This window comes from Crotalus tigris, unplaced genomic scaffold (assembly GCF_016545835.1).
Source record: "Crotalus tigris isolate CLP2741 ecotype Arizona unplaced genomic scaffold, ASM1654583v1 scf7180000019259.915256, whole genome shotgun sequence".
NCBI lineage: Eukaryota > Metazoa > Chordata > Lepidosauria > Squamata > Viperidae > Crotalus > Crotalus tigris.
Genome location: NW_024097459.1, coordinates 92,467 through 113,177, shown reverse-complemented (window position 1 = coordinate 113,177; position 20,711 = coordinate 92,467). Strand labels below are relative to the sequence as shown.

The 20,711-nt window shown below is 38.2% G+C and overlaps 1 protein-coding gene across 1 annotated transcript in view; it reads right to left on the bottom strand.

Annotated features, from left to right (window-relative positions):
• INKA2 (inka box actin regulator 2) overlaps positions 1-17,892 on the bottom strand; it is a 36,039-nt gene extending 18,147 nt beyond the window's left edge. Inside the window, exon 1 of the mRNA XM_039361369.1 lies at positions 16,949-17,892. Within this exon, the coding sequence (XP_039217303.1) occupies positions 16,949-16,999 (51 nt within the window). The 5' untranslated portion in view covers positions 17,000-17,892. The remainder of the gene's footprint in view (positions 1-16,948) is intronic.
• Positions 17,893-20,711: the final 2,819 nt, after the last annotated feature.

Here is a 20,711-nt window from a genome sequence, read left to right as displayed (position 1 = left end):
TAATAGATCTGCTGCCTTTATTATCATAAAGTAGGCTTAGAACAGTGGTTCTCAACCTGTGGGTTGGGACCCCATTTGGGGTCGAACGACTATTTCACAGGGGTCGCCAAACAAGGCTGTCCGCCATTTTCCCCCCTTTTCTTTGGCCACGACCCTGGCACCCGGTGATATATAAGTGGTTGGGGGTCACCACAACATGGGAAACTGTATTATGGGGTCGCGGCATTAGAAAGGTTGAGAACCACTGGATTAAAAGGACTTCTTACTTGTGTTTGGTTGCAGTCATTTCTTGTTTACTACCAGTATCACTGCAGGTACGTTATCCGCTTCATTTCACAAAGCTCCTCAATTATCAAGGAGTGCCCCAAAATGAAAATAATAATAATAATAATAATAATAATAATAATAATAATAATAATAATAATAATAAAGTTGGAAGGGACCTTGGAGGTCATCTAGTCCAACCCCTGCTCAGACAGGAAACCCTATACCATTTCAGACAAAAGGCTGTCCAGTCTCTTCTTAAAAACTTCCAGGGTTGGAGCATTCACCGCTTCTGGAGGCAGGTTGTTCCACTGGTTAATTGTTCTAACTGTCAGAAAGCTTCTCCTTAGTTCTAGGTTGCTTCTCTCCTTGATTAGTTTCCAATATAATATCTAAAGTATGGCCAATTGTTGAATTGGACAGTGGTGAACTGTCATAAGCTCCTAGTCATCATGGAGAACATGAATTCTCAAGCTATCTTCAATTCCAGGAAGGAAAATATAAAATTGCCAAATATTAAGAATGTGAGTCTCTCACAGCCATCTTTGAAATTAAATCAAGCAGTTTGTTGAAAAAATGTTGTCAGACAACTGAGAGGACAGTACAAAAACAGCACACACACACCATTTCATATAACACAATTCAGCTCTCTATAACCTGCATCCCCGATTGATTAGTTACGTGTCATTAGGTCATTTCAAGTAAGTTACCAAATACTCCCCAATATTGTCCTCTAAAAGTATTGGATTCCAGCTCCCAAAATTCCCAACATGAATGGAATCATGAACATTGAAATGTAATGCCTCTGGAGGGCATTAAGTTGAGGAAGATTTTTTGCAGAGATGCTCATTATCCATTTCTGGGAATAAAAAGATCCTGCTATAAAGTTATATAAATCATTGAGTGCTATAGCCGCAGACCTGACAATGCCTGTATTAATTGCTCATTTTGAGAAATATTGTGATTATAGTAGCAGCTTTTTGGGGAAGGAGGCATCTGAGCTCTCTTTGATTCTAGGTGACTAATTCTAATTGATTCTAATAACAGACTAAAGCCAGTGCAATGATTTCTTCAGGAGGCATATTGGAATTATAGTATAACCCTGTCTTCATATCTTTAAAATGCAAAGAATGAACTTCAATCACAAATCTTGATTCTACCTATAAGTAGAACATAACCATTACATTTTGTACCAACTTATTATTTCTTGTCATCACCCTCCCACACATACACATATCCCGAATGTTGAGTGTAATAGTAGGAAGGACACAATTCCCTGATAGAACATTGGAATGGCAGGCAAAAAGCTCCAAGTTGATGTTCACTAGAAGCCATGAATAACCCACAAACCATTTGCAGTCACCTTTTACAACCTTCAATAATCCAACAGTAAAGGCTTCCAAATTCCCAAGTCTTTTAGAACTTTTAAGGGACAAAAGTTAGCTGGCTAACTTCCTCAAAACTCCTTTCTGCAAATGCTTTTCCCTTTTTGGGTGTTTTAAAGGGCAAAGCTTTCACCTTAATCCTTCTAAAAGACCCTGAAAGATTGGCCCCACAATTCATTTTGCCCCCTGAAGTCCACAGAGACTGCTAATGAAAGCAGTAATAGTAGTTGTAGTAATAGTAGTAGCAGGAGCCACTATTCCTGGCTGGTTAAAAGGCTCAGAAAATAAGCGATAGAAAAGAGTTCTACCTGCTACCTTCTAATAGTGCTGCTTGTCAGAAAAGACTGACTGAGGTTAAGGAATCTTTCTAAAGTCTTCAAGCTAGCACAAATGTCACTTGAGCATCCTCACTGAAAACTGGTTCAAAATGAACAAGTCACTACAAGCCAGTCCTCCGCATGTTCCACCTTCCAAAAACACCTCCAAGAGTTTAATTCTGTTAGTTTTAGCAACAGGGATGGGCTTGAGCCTTATTAATGTGTTAGGGATTACAATCCCAAATACAAGCAAAAATGTAACTCATATGATTACTCCCTATATATTAAAAAATACAGTTCAACAGCAATTTTCAAGGGCACATCCAAGACTTTGTAGGAACACAAGTTATAATTTTTTGTTTTACAATACAGCACAAGATTTTCTAGCCAATATCTTCTTGTGTATGACATTTCCACAGGAGAAGATTCTTGCTTGATTTTAAATAGGCAGGGAATTTGGGTATAGTGTACCTTAGACACTTGTTTTAATCAGCTGAGGGGCATTCTCAAATATTTTGAATAGAGTACCCTGCCACTGAGATAAGAGCAACTGACTACATCGGGAAATTTTTACATACCTGTAAATATAAAAATAATAAAATATTTCAATTACTTTGTTGCATACTTTCGAAGGTTGGTGGAGAAGGAGAGAAGCACAGAAGATTTTAATATAATAACAAGCACTTTCTTCAAAAGGCACATTTATCCCAGTATTTTTCAAGAGTGAACGTCTGTATTTCATGAAGTTCCATGGAAAGTGAAGGACAATTTCTATTCTCTGGGTTCTCCCTTTTCTTTCATTTGTAGTTTCCACTTTGGGTGTGGAACTGATTACATTTCAGCTTCAAATTCTTCCAACTGAGGCTGGAATAATAAAGGACAGCAAGATGATGAACAGGACATCCTAGAGTTATACTTAGCACAATGGTGAATTTAACAAATGAATCTTCTTGGGACAATGCCATTCAGATAACACCTTCCTAGGAACTGAATACTGGTGCTTCATGATGTAACAATGTACCGTTACTCAGAATGAAAAGAGATGGCATGATGGAAAAGTAAAACAATTTTTTCCTGTCACAGAAAATGTATTCAAATGTAAGAGTTTCCCTCAAGTTACCAACCATTAGTCTACTAAGTATCACCCATGTTCTGGCATATGATGAGTGGTTACCTTAACACCAGTTCTTTTAAACAGAGAATTTAAAACCCACATTTTGAAAGAAAAATTACAGGGGAAAGAAATGCTCCAAGATTATCCCTAGTGGACAATCACTTAAATATGAGCCAGCAGTGTGCTGCAGCTGCCAAAAAAGCCAACACAATTCTAGGCTGCATTAGCAGAGGGATAGAATCAAAACCACTTTATAAGACCTTGGTAAGGCCATACTTGTAATATTGCATTCAGTTTTGGTCACCATGATGTAAAAAAGATGTTGAGATTCTAGAAAGAGTGCAGAGAAGAGCAACAAAGATGATCAGTAGACTGGAGGCTAAGACATATAAAGAACAGTTGCTGGAATTGGATAGATCTAATTTAATGAAGAGAAGGACTAGGGGTGATATAATAGCAATGTTCCAATATCTCAGGGGTTGCCACAAAGAAGCGGGAGTCAAGCTATTCTCCAAAGCACCTGAAAGCAGGACAAGAACCAATGGATTGAAACTAATCAAGGAGAGAAGCAACCTAGAATTAAGGAGAAATTTTCTAACAGTTAGAACAATTAATCAGTGAGCAATTTGCCTCCAGAAGTGTTGAATGCTCCAACACTGGAAGTTTTTAAGAAGAGATTGGACAACCATTTGTCTGAAATGGTATAGGATTTCCTGCTTGAGCAAGGGGTTGGACTAGAAGACCTCCAAGGTCACTTCCAACTCTACTTTACTCTACTCTACTCAACTTTCAGCATTCAATTTATGCAAGTGATACTGAAGGAACAAGGAATTAACTATCAAGGGATGCTGGTTAGCAAAGTTTGAAGCATCGCACTCTTGTTAGGCACATACAATTGCTAAAGAAAATACAGCAACTTACATAGGAACAAAGAAGCTTTCATAAACAGAAAGGGCAATCTACTGTCACCACTACTGACATAGCTCTCTCCTCCAGTCCTATACATTGACCATAAAGGTCTGAGCAAAAAAAAAAAAAAAAAAAAAGCTTTATATCTATGGATTTCTGGAAACCCATGCAGGGGGAAAACTGGTGTTGACAAACTCTGTATCTCTGTTTATCCCGGGGGGGGGGGATTTTGAGATGGCAATAAAGGTACATTAAAGTAAGGATGAGCATCTGTACATGCCTAAGGTGTCAGCTTTTCTTTACTCTCTTCTTAAAGCAGGGGTAGGCAACCTTGGCTCTTTTATGACTCGTGGACTTCAACTCCCAGAATTCCTGAGCCAGCCATGCTGGGGGGAAAGGGAGAGGTTTCCAAGCTGAGCCACGCTGGCTCAGGAATTCTGGAAGTTGAAGTCCACGAGTCATAAAAGAGCCAAGGTTGCCTACCCCTGTCTTAAAGCCTATGAGTTTAAAAAAGCCTTGCCCATCACATGTGTTGAAAACTGATTCCTTATTTCTATAGCGCTTCCTTCACACCAGCATCTAATCATTACAATCAGGGGAAACCAAGCTTCTGTCTCTTTATTAAACAACTACTGATCACTGCATGTTTCTGAATTGTAGCTCCAACTGTCAGAAAGGACACTAATGATACCTAAATTACAGTTTATTAATCTCAGACCACAGTTATGGTCTTTTAATCACAGTATTAAATGTTGTAGAGCATTATGTTATTAGTGATTATTAGTGATTATATAAGCTACCTTAAAATCTGAAGAGAGGGATATAAACAATTGCAATTAATTAAAACAAACTGCAAATATAAATTTGCTATTATGGCAACTTACAGCTATGGCTATTATGCATTTAATGCTATTCTAGCTGATTCAGGATAACTAGTGAATTCTCATTCTGTCCATCAGTGAAAGGGTTGTGCCTTTAATGAAACAAAAAAGCAATTAATAAATATGTACAAAATCCATAGAATGGATGGAAAGAGAGAGAGAGAGAGAGAGAGAGAGAGAGAGAGAGAGAGAGAGAGAGAGAGAGAGAGAGAATGCTTCAAAGTGTTTCAAAGATATATTTTCCAAAGCTGTAGGTTTATAACAATAATTATGTAAATTGTTAAAATTATACATAGGATGTTGGCATATTAACAGCACAAGTGTCACATCAACATCAGGAAGAATTACCATTTTTTACAGTATAACAAATAGTGGCATATAGTCATTCATTTACAGCATTGCTAGCAAATGTCTTTCTCTTACTTTACATTTTCAGTATTTTCAAATCACAGGGAAAATTCATGTATTTCCATATGGTACAATATATCAAATATGCTAGCTTTTCATCCACTGAGCTTCACAAATCTAATAGCAACATTTTAGTGAATGAAAATATCAATTTTAGAAGATCACAATTTATAGCTAGGCAGTTCAAAGTATCTGAATGAAAGCTGTCCTGAAAGAAACCTGAAGGCATCTGTAATTATAGGCTTTCATGGAAAAAAAGTTCTTTCAGAATAATATTAATGATGATGATGATCTTGGAAGGGACCTTGGATGTCGTCTAGTCCAACCCCCTGCTCAGGCAGGAAACACTATACCATTTTGGACAAATGGCTGTCCATTCTCTTCTTAAAAACTTCCAGTGTTGGAGCATTCACCACTTCTGGAGGCTAGATGTGATCAAGCAGGTGTCTGACAGGCTAAATTTGAAAGTTCCTATGAAACCCAATGCTAATATCTTTATATTCAAGGTATATTTATATAAGGGCTGGCTAACTTATGATTCAACACAAAATGGATTATTTATTTATTAATAAAATTTATATGCCGCCCAATCCCTAGAGACTCAGGGATTGAAAGAGATTAAATTTATATACTTGCAGATGTTGGCTTTAAGTCATTCATCTGCATGAACAATGTCATCTTTGCGAAACTCTAGGATGCTGAATGCACCATAAATACGTTAGACTAAACTGCACTAGCTTGTTTGCAAGGAAAAGCAACTAACATCATAGGATATTTCTAGGCCGTCATGATATACTTTGTTAGATGCATGTTTCAATAGGATGTGACTTAGCAGCATGCAGATAAGTTCAATACAATGGCAAACTGTAGTTAAGAAAAGTAGTTGGCTGGCTTATTGATATACACTGCTACTTCAGGTACTGTACTTCGCCATGCAGTCACATAAATAAATTCTTGGGAGCAGCTGCAATAGGATATTAACTAGTAAGATCAGTGCATGTAACAGACTTTGCTTGTGTCATGATTAAAAGTGAAATATAGAATGACAGAAACCATTGAAAAAATGTTTATTATTTATTTCAGAAAGAGAAGCTAAGCCAGAGGCTTGGGAGATAGATAAGAATGTAGAATGGCAGTTCCCAAAATGAATTGATTAGAATACAGTAATTAATTCACCAATTATATGTAATATTTGGAAGTTCTACAAACCATTCATTTGCAATATAGACATGTGCTCATGATGAAAGCCTACAAGGAGTATGGAACTATCTATATACTACTAAAACTTTATTTGTAACCTTCAGTTGGATGAAGCAGTTATCACAGGATAACAATTTTTGAATCAATGTACCTCAAATGGGCTAACTTATAAAATGTGTCCAAAATCTAGGATCCATGACTCCTATGGGATTGAAATTTGGCAAAGTAGTGGCCACTTCAGTGCTACTCTTTGCTGCTGTGCTCAGCCACAATCATGTGACCATCACTTCCAATGTTGTCTGCCAGCTTCCTACAAGGAAAGTTAGTGGGGAAGCCAGCAGGAAGTTAGAAGTCACTCCCCCTCTCACTGTTTCTTTCCTGTCTGTGGTCATTCTGTTTTTCCGGTTAAGATAAGGAAATCTTTGAAACAATGGCCCAAAGGATCCTAGGTTGTGTATTATTATGATGACTATAATTATAATTTTCACAGGTAGGCAATCTATTAAGGGTATTGGGTCCCTATGGAGGGTTGTAACCTTACCTCCATAGGGAGGTATATGAGTTAATATACTTCCTACAGACTTCCCTTATAAAAATGAAACTTATGTAGGAGAATGAATCCATGTCACTTTCATTTTTTTTCTTAAAATATGTATGTATTTCAAGGAAGGGTAATCTAGTATGCTACTATGCAGTAATTCAAAGTGGGGACTTTTCCTGAAAAGAAACACTTTCAAAACTGAAACTATTTAACCACTCCAGACCACTTTTACGTTATTTTGTTGAGTGAGTGCCTAACAAAGCCCATGTTCCACCGGAGTTGAAACAACATCCAGTTCTTATAAAGTATTATCTAGGGCCACAGGAACACAAGTTCAAATCTTCCTTCAGCCATGGAAGCTCAGTCATGACTTTGAATTAGGCACTATCTCTCAGCCCAATCCACCCCAAAAATAATTATCGTGGGAATTTTTTTAAAAAAGCAAATACACTCCTTGAATTCTTGGATGAAAAGCAGGATACAATACTAATTAATAAATAAACAGCAATGACTATGGGGAGGGAGAGGAGGGGGCAGATTGGCGTCAGCACTGTAATGTCACAATGCCACTTTCATCATTGCTCTAAATAAACAAACTTTTGGCTGATTTTCTATTGAATGAGCAAGGTTCAAGATTTTAGAAACTTGGAGAATATGATCAAATTCCCCACTATAGTTCTGAAAATATGTATGAATATTTCAGGAAGTCCAGCATATTTTGCTAAACCCACAGACGGCCATCTGGCAATTCACACATAAGGAAGCTTTTGTTCTTCCTTCTAACCATATATAATTCCACACTTCCTCAATACTTTAATTGATTAAAATTTCACTTGCTTGTATTTTAATAATATTTTCTATTTTAATTGTTTCATGGATGCTGCTTTGTGATGTTTCAACACATGAATGTGATAAAATAAAATGGATAAAAAGAATAAATAACCATCTAATGTCAAGAGTTACCAAGGCTGACGGTGGAAAAGGGTTTCATTCAGAATTAATATGTCTACATAAAGCATAAGAAGTGCAAGTTTCATTATGTTCTCCTTGGCTGAACAATAAAAAGTTACAACACCCCGTAATACAAAGGAGAAGCAAAACTAAAATTTTGACACTGATTAGCTGTCCTTCTTTGGTCTGACAACCGTTAAGATATCTGTCTTTAAGTGAGCCATCCTTAGAGCTTATTGTAATATGACATTTATTCTCCTCCTCTTCATAGGGAAAAGAATTGGTTTTTCTTTTTATATTACGCACATCAGCCTTTTGTTCAATGCAAACTGAGCTCATAAAACAAAACTCCTACTTAAATTGCGCATAGACTGTTTCTTGTTGTTCTCTGGAGACCCAGAGAAAGGGCTTTGGGCTATGGCACATTCATAGCTAAGTCACGATAGGGCTGGTCATGAAAAGAGTGCTAAAAAATAGTCAATGTTTTCCCTGTCCTAATGTGGCCAGAAAATTCTAGCTGTCTATTAACTGCTTGCCCTTTTTCTTCTAAAGCTTCATCTCTTTCAATAAATAAAGCATAGATTTAAAATATTTTACATCAGTATATGAATGTAGGATTGGAGGTAAACATAATATTGTTTCATTTAACTTACTTCTCTTGTCTTGGCAAATTGATATTGCGACTCAGTTAGGTGGGATGTGATTGATATATGCATATATAGATGACTATCCCAAGCTGAAATCAGTAATGAACATAAATCAAGCGCAATAGCCTGAAATTCTAGAGCTTTTATCCTATCTAAAATAATTACACATGTTCCTAGCCTTCATTAGCAAGCTCAAAGCATAGTAAGTGGTATAAGTTGTGCTATGCCTTCAGAAGTTGTAGGGGCTTCATCACTGGAGGTTTTTGAGAAAAGACTGGACAGTCACCTATCTGAAATGGTATAGGGTCTCCTGCTTGAGCAGAGAGTTGGACTAGAAGACTTTCAGGATTCCTTCCAGCTCTATTCTGACTAAGGGGCTGCCACAAGGAAGAGGAGGTCAGTGTATCCTCCAAAGAACCTGAAGGTAGGACAAGAAGCAATGAATGGAAACTAATCAAAGAGAGAAGCAACCTAGAACTAAGAAGAAATTTCATGACAGTGAGAACAATTAATCACTGGAACAACTTGCCTCCAAAGGATATGGGTGCTCCAACCCTGGAGGTTTTTAAGAAGAGATGGGACAACCATTTGTCTGAAATGGTAGAGGGTTTCCTGCTGGAGCAAGGGGATGGACCGGAAAACCTCCAAGATCCCTTCCAACTCTGTTATTTTGTTAAGCTAGAAACCAAACCTCTGGCTTTATGCTTAAATGTTAAATGTTAAAATGTTGTGCTTAAATGTTAAATGTTAAAACACACAGAAAGGAAAGTGTGATAGAGCTGAAAATTATACTATGATTAGCTAGATTACCCATGACCTGATTGCTTAAAGTTTAATAAATGCTTTTGAAATTGATCCAGTAGAAAAATCAAGGAACAAACCTCCAAATAAATGCAGTTATGATTGGATAGTAAGAACACAAATAAATTTTCACCAGAATAATGAAAATGCAATGATTCGAAGTTGCACTCTCAGCTTCAGTCTTTTTTTCCCCCCAGCAATTCCTGGTCCACATAATATTTGGCAACAGCTGCTAACATTTCAGTAAGTGAAAGTTTTCTTATCACTGCATCTCCAGGCTTTCTGTCTAGCCTTGTCTGTCTAGCCCTGTCTCGTCCTACAAAAAGAGTTGGAAATTTAGTTGCATTTGCTACACTTGAGTACTTCAGTGTGTCAGCGCTTAAATAAAAGCACAATGATGTGAATCCAACCTGCATACTTTGAACAATGCCAGATAACTAAACTACTGAGCCAAGGCTATAGGGTTGGGTGTGATATTGGCAGATAGCTACCCTGCAGCATGAAGTTTTCCTACTATCAATCAGACAAAATAGACATAAGCATAGACAAAGTCTGATCTACTGTCTACAAGTCCTGTCAGAATTTATATAAAATCTTTATTTCATATTGAAGATTCATGAGTAGTTTAAAAGATGCAACCTCAGTTCCATTTTGAAAAATGCCATTTAATTTCATTGGATCATAGAGATCAAAAATTCTTGAAAATAAGCTTTGAAAGTATACTGACAGTATGAATATTATTAAAAATAAGCAAACATACAATCCACTGATAATCTATGCCAAAATGGCAAAACTCTGATAGCTATGATTCATGGATGTAAATTGCTTTCACATAGAACTGCAAGAGAAAATTGGCAAATAAAGAAACATGCTTAACTTTATATAGAATATAAGGCTAGCCCTGCTAGAGCAGGCAAAGGAATATCTTAATGTTTTTCAAACTTGGCAACTTTACCATATGTGGATTTCAATGCCCAGAATTTCCCAATTCAATCTTTGTGGTTGGGAAACACACATCTTTAAAGACCATACAGTTTTACCCTCCATATTATTCAGTCATTTAAATCATGAAACTGCTAAGTGCTTCAATTTTCATTGGCCTTTATCTTCATCAAGGGGAAGCTAGCATGGTTTTAATTCATACTAAGATGTATAATCTATGGCACAACCACTGGCTTTTATTTTTAACTATAGTATTCAAGAGAATGGATTTTATCTTTTCTCAGCCTCTTTGCTGTTCATCAAATATGTCATACTGGAACAGTCAGATGCATTAAAGCAAGAAAAGGTGACCTATTTTGTTCTGTTTTTATTAGGAACAGAGTAAGCTTACTGTAAACATGACCGCAATTTTTGAATGTTGCCTCCAGTTAAATCCAGGAGAACTTATTACTCAGTGAAAAATGCATTTGCTCTGGATGCACATTAAAAGGCAAAGGTTCTGATGGTTAGTGGAGAAACACTGGGGGTGGGGGAAGGGACATTTTAAAACACTGGCAAAATATGGACATTCTTGTTCACTTTGTCAGGAAGAAGACCAGAGACCGAGTTTTACAGCAGCATTTTAACATTTGATTGAGGACTGATAATATAGATATAACTGTGCATAACAAATTTCTAATTAAAATATTAGGCAAGAGAAAAGTCCTTTTTTCTGACAAATTTAAGGAGAAAAAAATTCCATTGAGATAGGATAAATTGGAAGGGATGATTTTTACTTTTAAACAACAGAGATCAGACTGACCTTTGTGCAGAAAGCAAGAGATTTTTTTGGAAGAAATTAAAGTGGAAGAAATACAAATGGACATCACATGATCCTAAAGAATTTTTTTTTTATAAAAAGCTGTATTGTTGTTATATGTTACCAGAGAAACTATATATAATATATAAAGACAATTTAAATCTACAGCATGTTAGAAATGTGAATAACATGAAGGGACATTTTAACATGCTTGCTGGACATGTAAAAAAAGGGTTGAAATACATACATTGGTACAGAGGATTTTCAAGATTAATATCCAATTGAAGCCAGAACTTTTTCTTTTAGGACTAATGGATAAACAGTTGGGAAAAAAGTTATGGAAGATTATTTCAATAAATATAAGTGCAGCAAGATTATTATATGCTGGTCTTCTTCCTGACAAGATGGAAAGATTCAACACTACTTACTATGAAGGAATAGTTGATGAAACTGACCAGATCTTGCTGAAATGGATAAACTAATTTTTTTGATTATAGAAAAGACACTTAATTTACAGTTCACAAACTCTCAGCTTTTTGTTTAGAAAAGCACAATTCCACATAACACCATTATTGAAGAAGAAATTTTGAAGGTGTGATGGCAATGTACTGTGGCAGAGATATGAAATAACAATGTGTATACTTTCAGAATAAATGTAATCTCAGACTGACAAGTAAAAAGCAGGCAAGACCTCTTCTCACTTTGTCTCATTATGTCATACTTTGATGCACAGATTCTCTTCTTATATATCTATGGAATCAGGATTCCTCTTCCTGACACTTTGAATCAGCCACTATCACCAACCATACCGTCTCCGCTATAGTACATTTTCTACATTAAAAATGTGCTAACAGAAAACTCGAGATAGATAATAAAATTCTCATGGAAAAGCTAAAATGTACACAAGCAACAGAAACAATTAACACACCTGTATCATATCTTTTACTATTTTAGTCTGTATCCATCTCTCGCCATGTGATTCCTGATCAGGACTTTCTTCCATTGCCCTGATAAGTTGGAATTTAATTCCCTTTCTCTCAGTGCTGATTCCAGAGTATTTGGCATCCCAGGCCACATTGACTGATGGTGTCATCTCCCACCAATACAAAGATTTGCATTTTTAGATTAATTTAGAGGGAGGGATGGACTTGGCGGCCCCTAAGCTTTGGCACCTTAGATCAGCTACTTCTCTAAAGCTAATTCTGCTTACTCTGCCTAATCAGTGTATCTGACTCCAAAGAGGATTCTGCAGGAAGCAGGCCTGAAAACAATAGGCCTTTCTATCTTGTTTAGTACTCAATATTACAAAATGCCAATAATAATGAATAAGACAATTGAACAAGAATCTCATTATCCAATAGGACTAGGTTAGGTAAACTAGTGGGTCATTGATCTTATTGTTGTGAAGGGAGAGAAAGGGCCTGGTTTCCTGAACATGGAACAGGTTGATTGCTTCACCTGATTAACTCAGATGTGCCTAGCTATGTGAAGAAAATCTTCCCACCTTTTCTATTGTCAGATGAACTCAGTGCCCTAATAAGATATATGAGTTCTTGGCTGAATTCTTCCTGCATTTATAATACAGTATTGGGAAGCTGATGTATCAAATTCTTGTCTGTTGATGAGGCCAAATGATTAGCTTCTGTGGTGCCTACAGGGTAAATATTCTTTCTCTTAAGAAAATAAGGAGAGCCCTGTTAGGTCAAACCAACACTTCTTTTAGCCCAACATTTTTACATTAAATGCAATAGCTCTTTTCCTCAACAGAGAATATTGTAAGCATGCTACTTGTAATTCTTTAGGTAATCAGCAATCAAGGCTCATGGACCCAGTCCTCTATAAAACTGTTCTTTCACAAATACCTCAACTGGTGTGCATCTCTACTTGTGATGGGGTGAATTCTAGTTTATTCATTGTGTAAAGAAGTGCTTCTTTGGTTCCAAATCTCCCTGGATTTAGTTCAGTAGAAGTCCTAGTGTTCTAACATTGTAAGAATAGCTTCTATCTACATTTCCACAAAACTACTGTCTGCTAACACATCAGGTGAACAGGATCATAATCCTTTCTGAATGTGTGTGTGTGAATGTGTGTATACTCAAACTTCCCAAATACCGTATATGCCGGTGTATTAGGCGACCTGGCGTATAAGACGACCCCCGTCTTTATCGCCGAGTCGCCTTCCTAGAACGTTGTCTTATACACCGAAAACTACCAGTATTTCCGGCGTATAAGACGACTCAGCGTATAAGACGACCCCCATCTTTGGCGCCGAGTTTAGCGCTTCTGGAAGTCGTCTTATACGCCGGCATATATGGTATGTGGAATGAGGCAATACTGGATGATGCTTATGAGTATCATACCCAGTTTGGATACTTCCTGGCTCCCCTACTTGACATTCTGAGGTCAACCTGTTCAGGGAGCCATGTGGGTATAGGGTGCCTTCTTTTCCTTGGTGCAAATTGTGTTTATAAAATGGTAGTTGTGAGAAGTCTACAAAGAATAAAATCATGCCAAGAGAATGCCTGGGAAATAGTGACAGTTACAGCAAATTATTGTTGGCTACACTGCTGGAAAAAAATGGAATGAAGATATGATGGTCATGTTTTATATGCATAAATATGTAGAAGGAGTGTGCCAAGAATTGATATAAGTCATTATCTGTCTCTGCATGAGAGACATGGGACAATTCCAGTAGACCTATAGCAACTAATGGCTGTAAAGAAGTTTCTACTAACACAGTAGTGGGTCAATTTTTATACCCTCATTTCTACTCCCTCATTTTGCATTTCTCCCTTCCTTTCCTGGGTAAGCACACACACATAAGGATAAGAAATATCCTGCTAATATTTGGTAATTCCAGCTGCCTTGAGCTATTTGTAAAGTAATAAAGATGGGATACAAGCAAACAAATAAACATTATAGTTGGGCTTTTGCACTTCTCCTAGGTAGCATTGTGTTTTGTTTGCACTGGCTACTTCAGTTATGCTGAATCTATTTGTTTCCTTTTGGAAATTGATAACAGCCCATTATTGCAATTTCCATTCTGTAATTGGCATACATCAGAATGGGTGATGAATGGGCCTGTAATTGTTTTCCACCCTTGCACAAAAGCAGTGAATGAGAGAAACACACTTACAGAATCACTGCTCTGAATGAAATAACTTTTATAGTGTGCAATATGATTAAATCTGTAGCAGATTATAGTCTTAAAGCACTAAAATCCATTTTGAATTCTAGTTTCATCTAGCCCGTTTGGAGTTTGCTCTGTGGTGATAGTAATCTTTTGGATGGAAAGCAGCCTTTTGAATTGTAAAGCTCTTCCTCTCATAATGACTCCTACATGACCTTTTCTTTTAAAAAAAAAAAGAAAGAACAAGAACCGAAATCTGCAGTTCTATTATTTATTCATTTGAGACATATACCTCCCATGTCTTTTCTTGTTCGGTATCCTCTTTTTTTGGACTTGCACATACTTTATTTAAGAGCATCCTGAATCTTCATTACTAATCCATTAGTACAAAAACTAGGACACCAGAAGGAAGCATCTGCTGGTGGGCAAGCTTAAGCCTGTCACAGCAAGCAAGGCTTCTGTGTGAGCAGCGGCAGGGAGAAAGGGCAGATCCTCAACAGGCAGAACAAAGCACCATATCTGCTGGAGTCTTCCTAAAGGAATTCTTGTTGCCATTGCAATGGAAGCAACAACTGGAGCTCATGCAATGCAGTTGAGTAAAGTCAATTTACAATTTGGACTATTTGGCTTGGGAACCACCCAGGCTTAGTTATAAGATGGATGGCTATAGAAACGTTATAAACAAACAAACAAAGGTGCTTCACTTCACTGATATACAGATATCAATCTAGGTATACTACTGGTATACAAATATCAATCTGCACAGTGGCCTTCCCCAAACTGGTGTTCTCCAGGGGGAACTAATCTTCAAGCCCACTTGCTCCCAATTAAGCTGCTTGACAAGTTATGGGGTTGATGTCCAAGACATCACTAAAGTATCAGACAAGGTTTTCTGTAATAATGCAGAGGTGATCTGCCTCATAGGGTGTGGTGAAAAGGCTAAGAAAAAAGGACTACAAAACAGCATCCACATCAGGTGTTATAGAAGCAGCACTATGATTGTACTTCAGATGAAGACGTAAAAAAATTTGCAAAGCAAGGTAGGCAAGCCCTTAAGAGAAAAGTCTGGGTGGAAGAAAAAAGCTGACTGGCTTCCCTCCAGAAAGGTAAATCTGCCTAAAAATATATGGGTGAAACAGGCAAGGACAAGTCAGATAAGAAGTTAAAAACTGATTGTGGGGAAGCCAAAATGCAGGATACAGTGATGATTTTCAAGCAAACCTCTTTGCAAATAACTCATCATGTATGCATCTTCCTTGTGTGGAAATCTGCTAGAATGCCAGAGTCCTTTAATTATAATGTATAGCTGCATTAATTCAATGCAGTTGAATTAATTCAATACAGCTCTACATAACTATTTTCAAGTCTGTTAAGAGGACTTCAGCTATGAAATGGAAATGCAGCTCACTGCACATCTTAGGAAATCACAATATCCAATTTATTGTGACAATTCAGTTTTTTCATTTATAAAATATGATAATAAAACCAACTCAGATAGCTGGGCTGTGGGGTAATTAAATTTACATTTTTCAAAAGTGCAATGTGTAGAAGCACTTTCTAAATATGTTGAGGATACAAATCAACTGGGTATTTAAGCAGACCTAGGCAGCTCCTTTGCATAAAAATGACACAATGGAAACCTATGCAATATGAAACAAAACAAGGAAACTTACCAGAGACAGCTAATAATAAGAAAACACCAACTGGAATATGTATTTCAGAAATGTCCACAGAAGATTTGAAGGAACCCCTATAATTATATAAAATATCTTCTCCCAAAATATCTGCAAAGTACAAGTGGCATGTCTGGGCTCTGGCAAGCAAAACGCAATACTCAAATTTGCATTTGATGTACAAATTTAAAGATGGTGTTTTGTAAACCTTCATAATGCATCCATATCAGGAAGAAAGAAGCAGAGCAAGATTATTTAGAGTGCTGATTCAGTGTTTTTGTTTTGCTCCAAGTAAAATTGCTTGTTAAACATAGAATAATAAGCCAAAGTACTCAGCAACAGGATACATTATGAAGTCAATTACTCATTCTAGTTAGATACTTTCCAGTTTACAACTGATTGGACTGGATCCCCAAATTTGCTAGTCTCCCCAAATTTACTAGCAGAAGCTCTTCCTTGGCAACAATAGGCAAGAGGTGGGGATTGTGAAAAATTCTGAGCAGAAAAGTTTAGGATTCTGGCTTTTTGTAGAATGTCTCAATCGCTTATGCATTGCTGCTCCTCTCCCCGAATACGGTTCACCAAATACCTATCAGAGGCAACTGGATTCAGTTTTCATGTCAGAGGAAAATTCCAAAAGTGCGAACAGAGTGCGAAAATCATTAATGGGGTTGACGATGCATCCCTCTTTGCACACCTGAGATAAAGGCTAGTGGGATATTTTTCCAATAAAGCCTGGAAAATATGCATTTTAATGAAAGGGGTGTGTATTTGTTGGGGCGTGGGCGGTTATAGCATCAGCCAACTAATGCTGGATCGATATAACAATAATGAAACCAGCGTTTTTATCCCCACGGTATTGGCGTGGTTATTGCTATTAATCTCTTGCCAAAAAGTGCCTAGAAAGTTACAAAGAGGATTACGCGCGTTAAATTTGCAACGTTTAATCAGAATCATCTTCCCTTATTTCCCCATTAATGCCTTACCAACTCTTGTTTCAGACGGCGTAGATAATGATCCATGCTCTTCATTTCCATCCTCCCATCCGAGTCCAGCTTGCCGACTGCTTCAGACGCCGCGCACAGCAAATCCTGCCTCAGCCGCGGCACTTCTTTCCCGCCCCGCCGGCTTAATCCAAGGGCCCCTTTAAATGCCCATTTGCCGCTTCACCGCTACGAGAGCGCTCTTCCGCAGATCGCCAAAACTTTCTCCGCGAGGAAACGGCGACCGTGGCCCCGACGTAAACCAGAAGCCAAATCGCTTTCTTTGAAAGTTTAAATACGCTCGCAGAAATGTCAGCGCTCGGAATGGCAAGGCTCGGGATTGGCCAGGCTCTCGCCCGCCAACCCTCTGCAGGCACAGGAGCTGCAGAGAGGCGTGCGCGGTTGCTCTCCGGCGCTGCTCGTTAGTCCAGCCTGCTTTGGTTTTTCATTGCAAGAGTCGCGCGGAAAAGCCCGTTGCTTGGCAAAGCGCCAGCCCTAGGCTGGGGAACCTACGAGCGAAGCGAGGGGAAGGGAAGCTCCGTCGCGCTGGACACCAGTTCCAGTCGCTCTCGCACGTGGTAGCAAAAGTGAAGCCTGGAGGAGAGGCTTGCTAACCAAATTAAAAGAGGCGTTGCTGCTTTTTTGCACCGGCAAGGACATCCCGCCCCAAAGGGTGGATGCGGCGATCCCAGTCCTCTCACGCTCATCTTTCATTTGCAATCCCGACGTTATGCGATCCACATGGAACCGGGAGGTTGCTTCGCATGGCAGAACCTTCTTGATCTGAGAACAATTAGCTAATTTTAAATCCGGGACTGTAGGACATTGCGATGGACCGGTGTTGTATCGTCAGGTAGATCACGGTGAAGCCTACAACGGATTTTTCCCCATTCTCCCTCCATGCCAGTCTAATACAACTGCTTTGTCAGTTATCACTACATCATTTGATATCCTGGGTTTTTTTTAAAGTACTCTAAACAAGTGGTCTTTGGCATTGTGACAACAGGAATAAAAAGGAGTTTGCTTCTGCTGGTGTGTTAGAAAAATTTACTTGGGTTTTGTATATACATATATATCGTCATCAATCATCATCAAAAAATATCTATATCAATGCCCAGCCACCTGACTAAAAATAGCTTAAATTTAAATTAAAAAATATGTCAAAATGTTGTGGAGAGCAGCATGGACCCAGAAAGTTCTTTCCTACCATGCTGAGCAGGTGCTGATTGCCATTCCTGGATAATTATTTGGACCTCTTTTTGGTTAATGGGTTTAGAGGCTCAAGTCTTGAGGATTACGAACAGTCCACTTCAAGTGACAGCTTGTATGTGATCCAGTTCCCAGGATCAGACCCATCCTCACAGTTACTGCCCAGATGACACCAAGGACATTCTGAATATATAGACATCCCAATGCAGGATCAGTTCTCGGACCAAGAGTTGTAAAGCAAACAGTTACTTGTTCTTTTTACCCAGTGATTTAGATACATAGAATCAAATATAAGTTTATAGTTTACTTTCTGAATCAAAAGCTAATATTTGTGCCCTCACACCTACTTACTCAACTCAAAGTTCAAATGGCCAGATTAAGTTTGAGTTCTAGAAAAACATGAAGTGAGATATTCATCATGCACAGTTCCTTATTCTACATGATGGCTCCAGAGAACTGCCATACATCTTAATAATATACTGTACATTTGAAAAAAAAAAAAAAACCTTGGTCACTCTTACCTTGAGACTTTTATTGTGGTACTTATCCACTGGAGTGCCATTGCCTCATTTCTGGGAACTGGCTGATGTTTTGGGAATCATCTTTTGTTATAAGAGCTTCCATAACTTATAGCATTTTTTCGGTCATTATTCTCCACACATTCCTAGGCTGGGATTCTCTGTTCACTGTCACTCATGCCCTCATGATCTCCTACCTGGATTACTGCAATGTGTCTACATGGGGCTGCCCTTGAAGAACATTTGGAACCTTCAGCTGGTACAGAATCCAACTGCACAGGTAGTAAATTGTGTTTGGTTATTCACCACATTTAACCCCACTGCCTTGATTGGTTGTCACTGTATTTCTGGGTGCAATTCAAGGTGCTGGTTATCATCTCTAAAACCCTTCATGGTTTGAGACTAGGTTACCTGAAGGACTGTCCTCTCCCTATTCCTTCTACCCATCTAATCCTGTCTGGAAGGATGGGGAATAAATTTCCATAATTACAATATTAATTAACTAAGAGTATCTTGTAGGATCCAATCTGGGTTGGTCCCCGGGATCAGAGGTTTTGTTTTCCGAGCTTTCAACTCCTGGTGGAGCCCATCATCAGGGAACTTCTATCTAGAAGAGCGTGTGCTGGTCTGTGTGTGGTATTTATGTGGTGCCTTTTGTATGTAGCTTTTTAGATGTTGATTTGGGCGTGTTGATAGCTAGCTATTAAGTCGTTTGCTTGTGCTGCCCAGACTTTGCCTTCTAAGTATTTGATAAGCTGGTGGTAAACCAGCACTCCTGTTGAATGATGAGGGCTACTTGCCCAGGTTTCAATCACTTCCCTGGCTGTTTTTGTGCCTGCTTGTCTAACAATCTTAGTAGCTGCAAAATTGAATGTATGTCCTTCTTCACTGTAGTGTGAGGCTACTAATGAATTTGGGTCTACTTGTCCAAACGCTCACTTGTGTTCTTGTAATCTGGTGGTTAGCTTCCTCCCCATCTATCCTACATAGTTACAAGGGCAATCCATGAAGGAGATTTGGTTTGTTAGTATCTCCCCCCTCCAAGCAATCTTTTCAATGCATAATTTGTCCTCGTATAGTAGCCTCTGGGCGTTGTGTGATGCCCACTTGCAGATCTCAGAAGCTATCTCAGAAGGAGTATCTTTCTCAGGGTAGATTCTTAAACCTAGACCAGGGGTGGGGAACCCTGGCTCTTTTATGACTTGTGGACTTCAACTCCCAGAATTCCTGAGCCAGCATGGATCAATAGTCATAAAAGAAAAGCAGTCTAGCAGGCAAAGGGAATCTAAATATGTAGATAGTCAGCCTGCTGTTATTGTTACCAAAGAAATGCCTCAAGAACAGCCACTTTATCAGGCTGTGATAAAAGGAGAAAAATCCATCCAGTTCTTACAGACTCCTCTTCCAACAATTGGCACCAGCTCATCCATCAGCCTTAGGTGATAGCAGGAAATAATAGAACTGCACATTAGTACAGCTGTGAACACAGCAGCTTAAATCCCTCTTATCCTTGAACTGTTTTAATTGCTACTCTTTGTTGTTAAATAAAACCCTGAAAACTGAGAGTTAGTGTTTAAATCTGCTTTTAATTCTGCCTTCCTTTTGTTCTGAATGTTTGAAAAAGAAGTCATTTGATTAGAGAGATTTGGATCTTTTCAGTGGAAGAACACAGCAAAACTGAAGACAAATCTGTCAAAAGACATGATGCCAACATCGCTAACCTTTCAACAACCTCAGACAACCAGGAAATAGTACAAATTTTAGAAAACATGAAAATTGCTACATAATTATTTAAAAGTATGTGAGTTTCCAACCAATGAACACGTAAGTGGTTTGGATGACTTTAATTGTGCTGGCCTTTAGAAAGGCTTTAAAAATATGGTTCTTTACCCAACACCGGAGCAGTTTGAATATAGGAATGTGAGTTGAGATGCATATTAATGATTATTACTAATTTGGACAGAGTCACAGAGTTGGGTGGCTATATAAAGTATTTAAATAAATAAGTAAATAAATAAATATCAGTATAAAACCTGTCA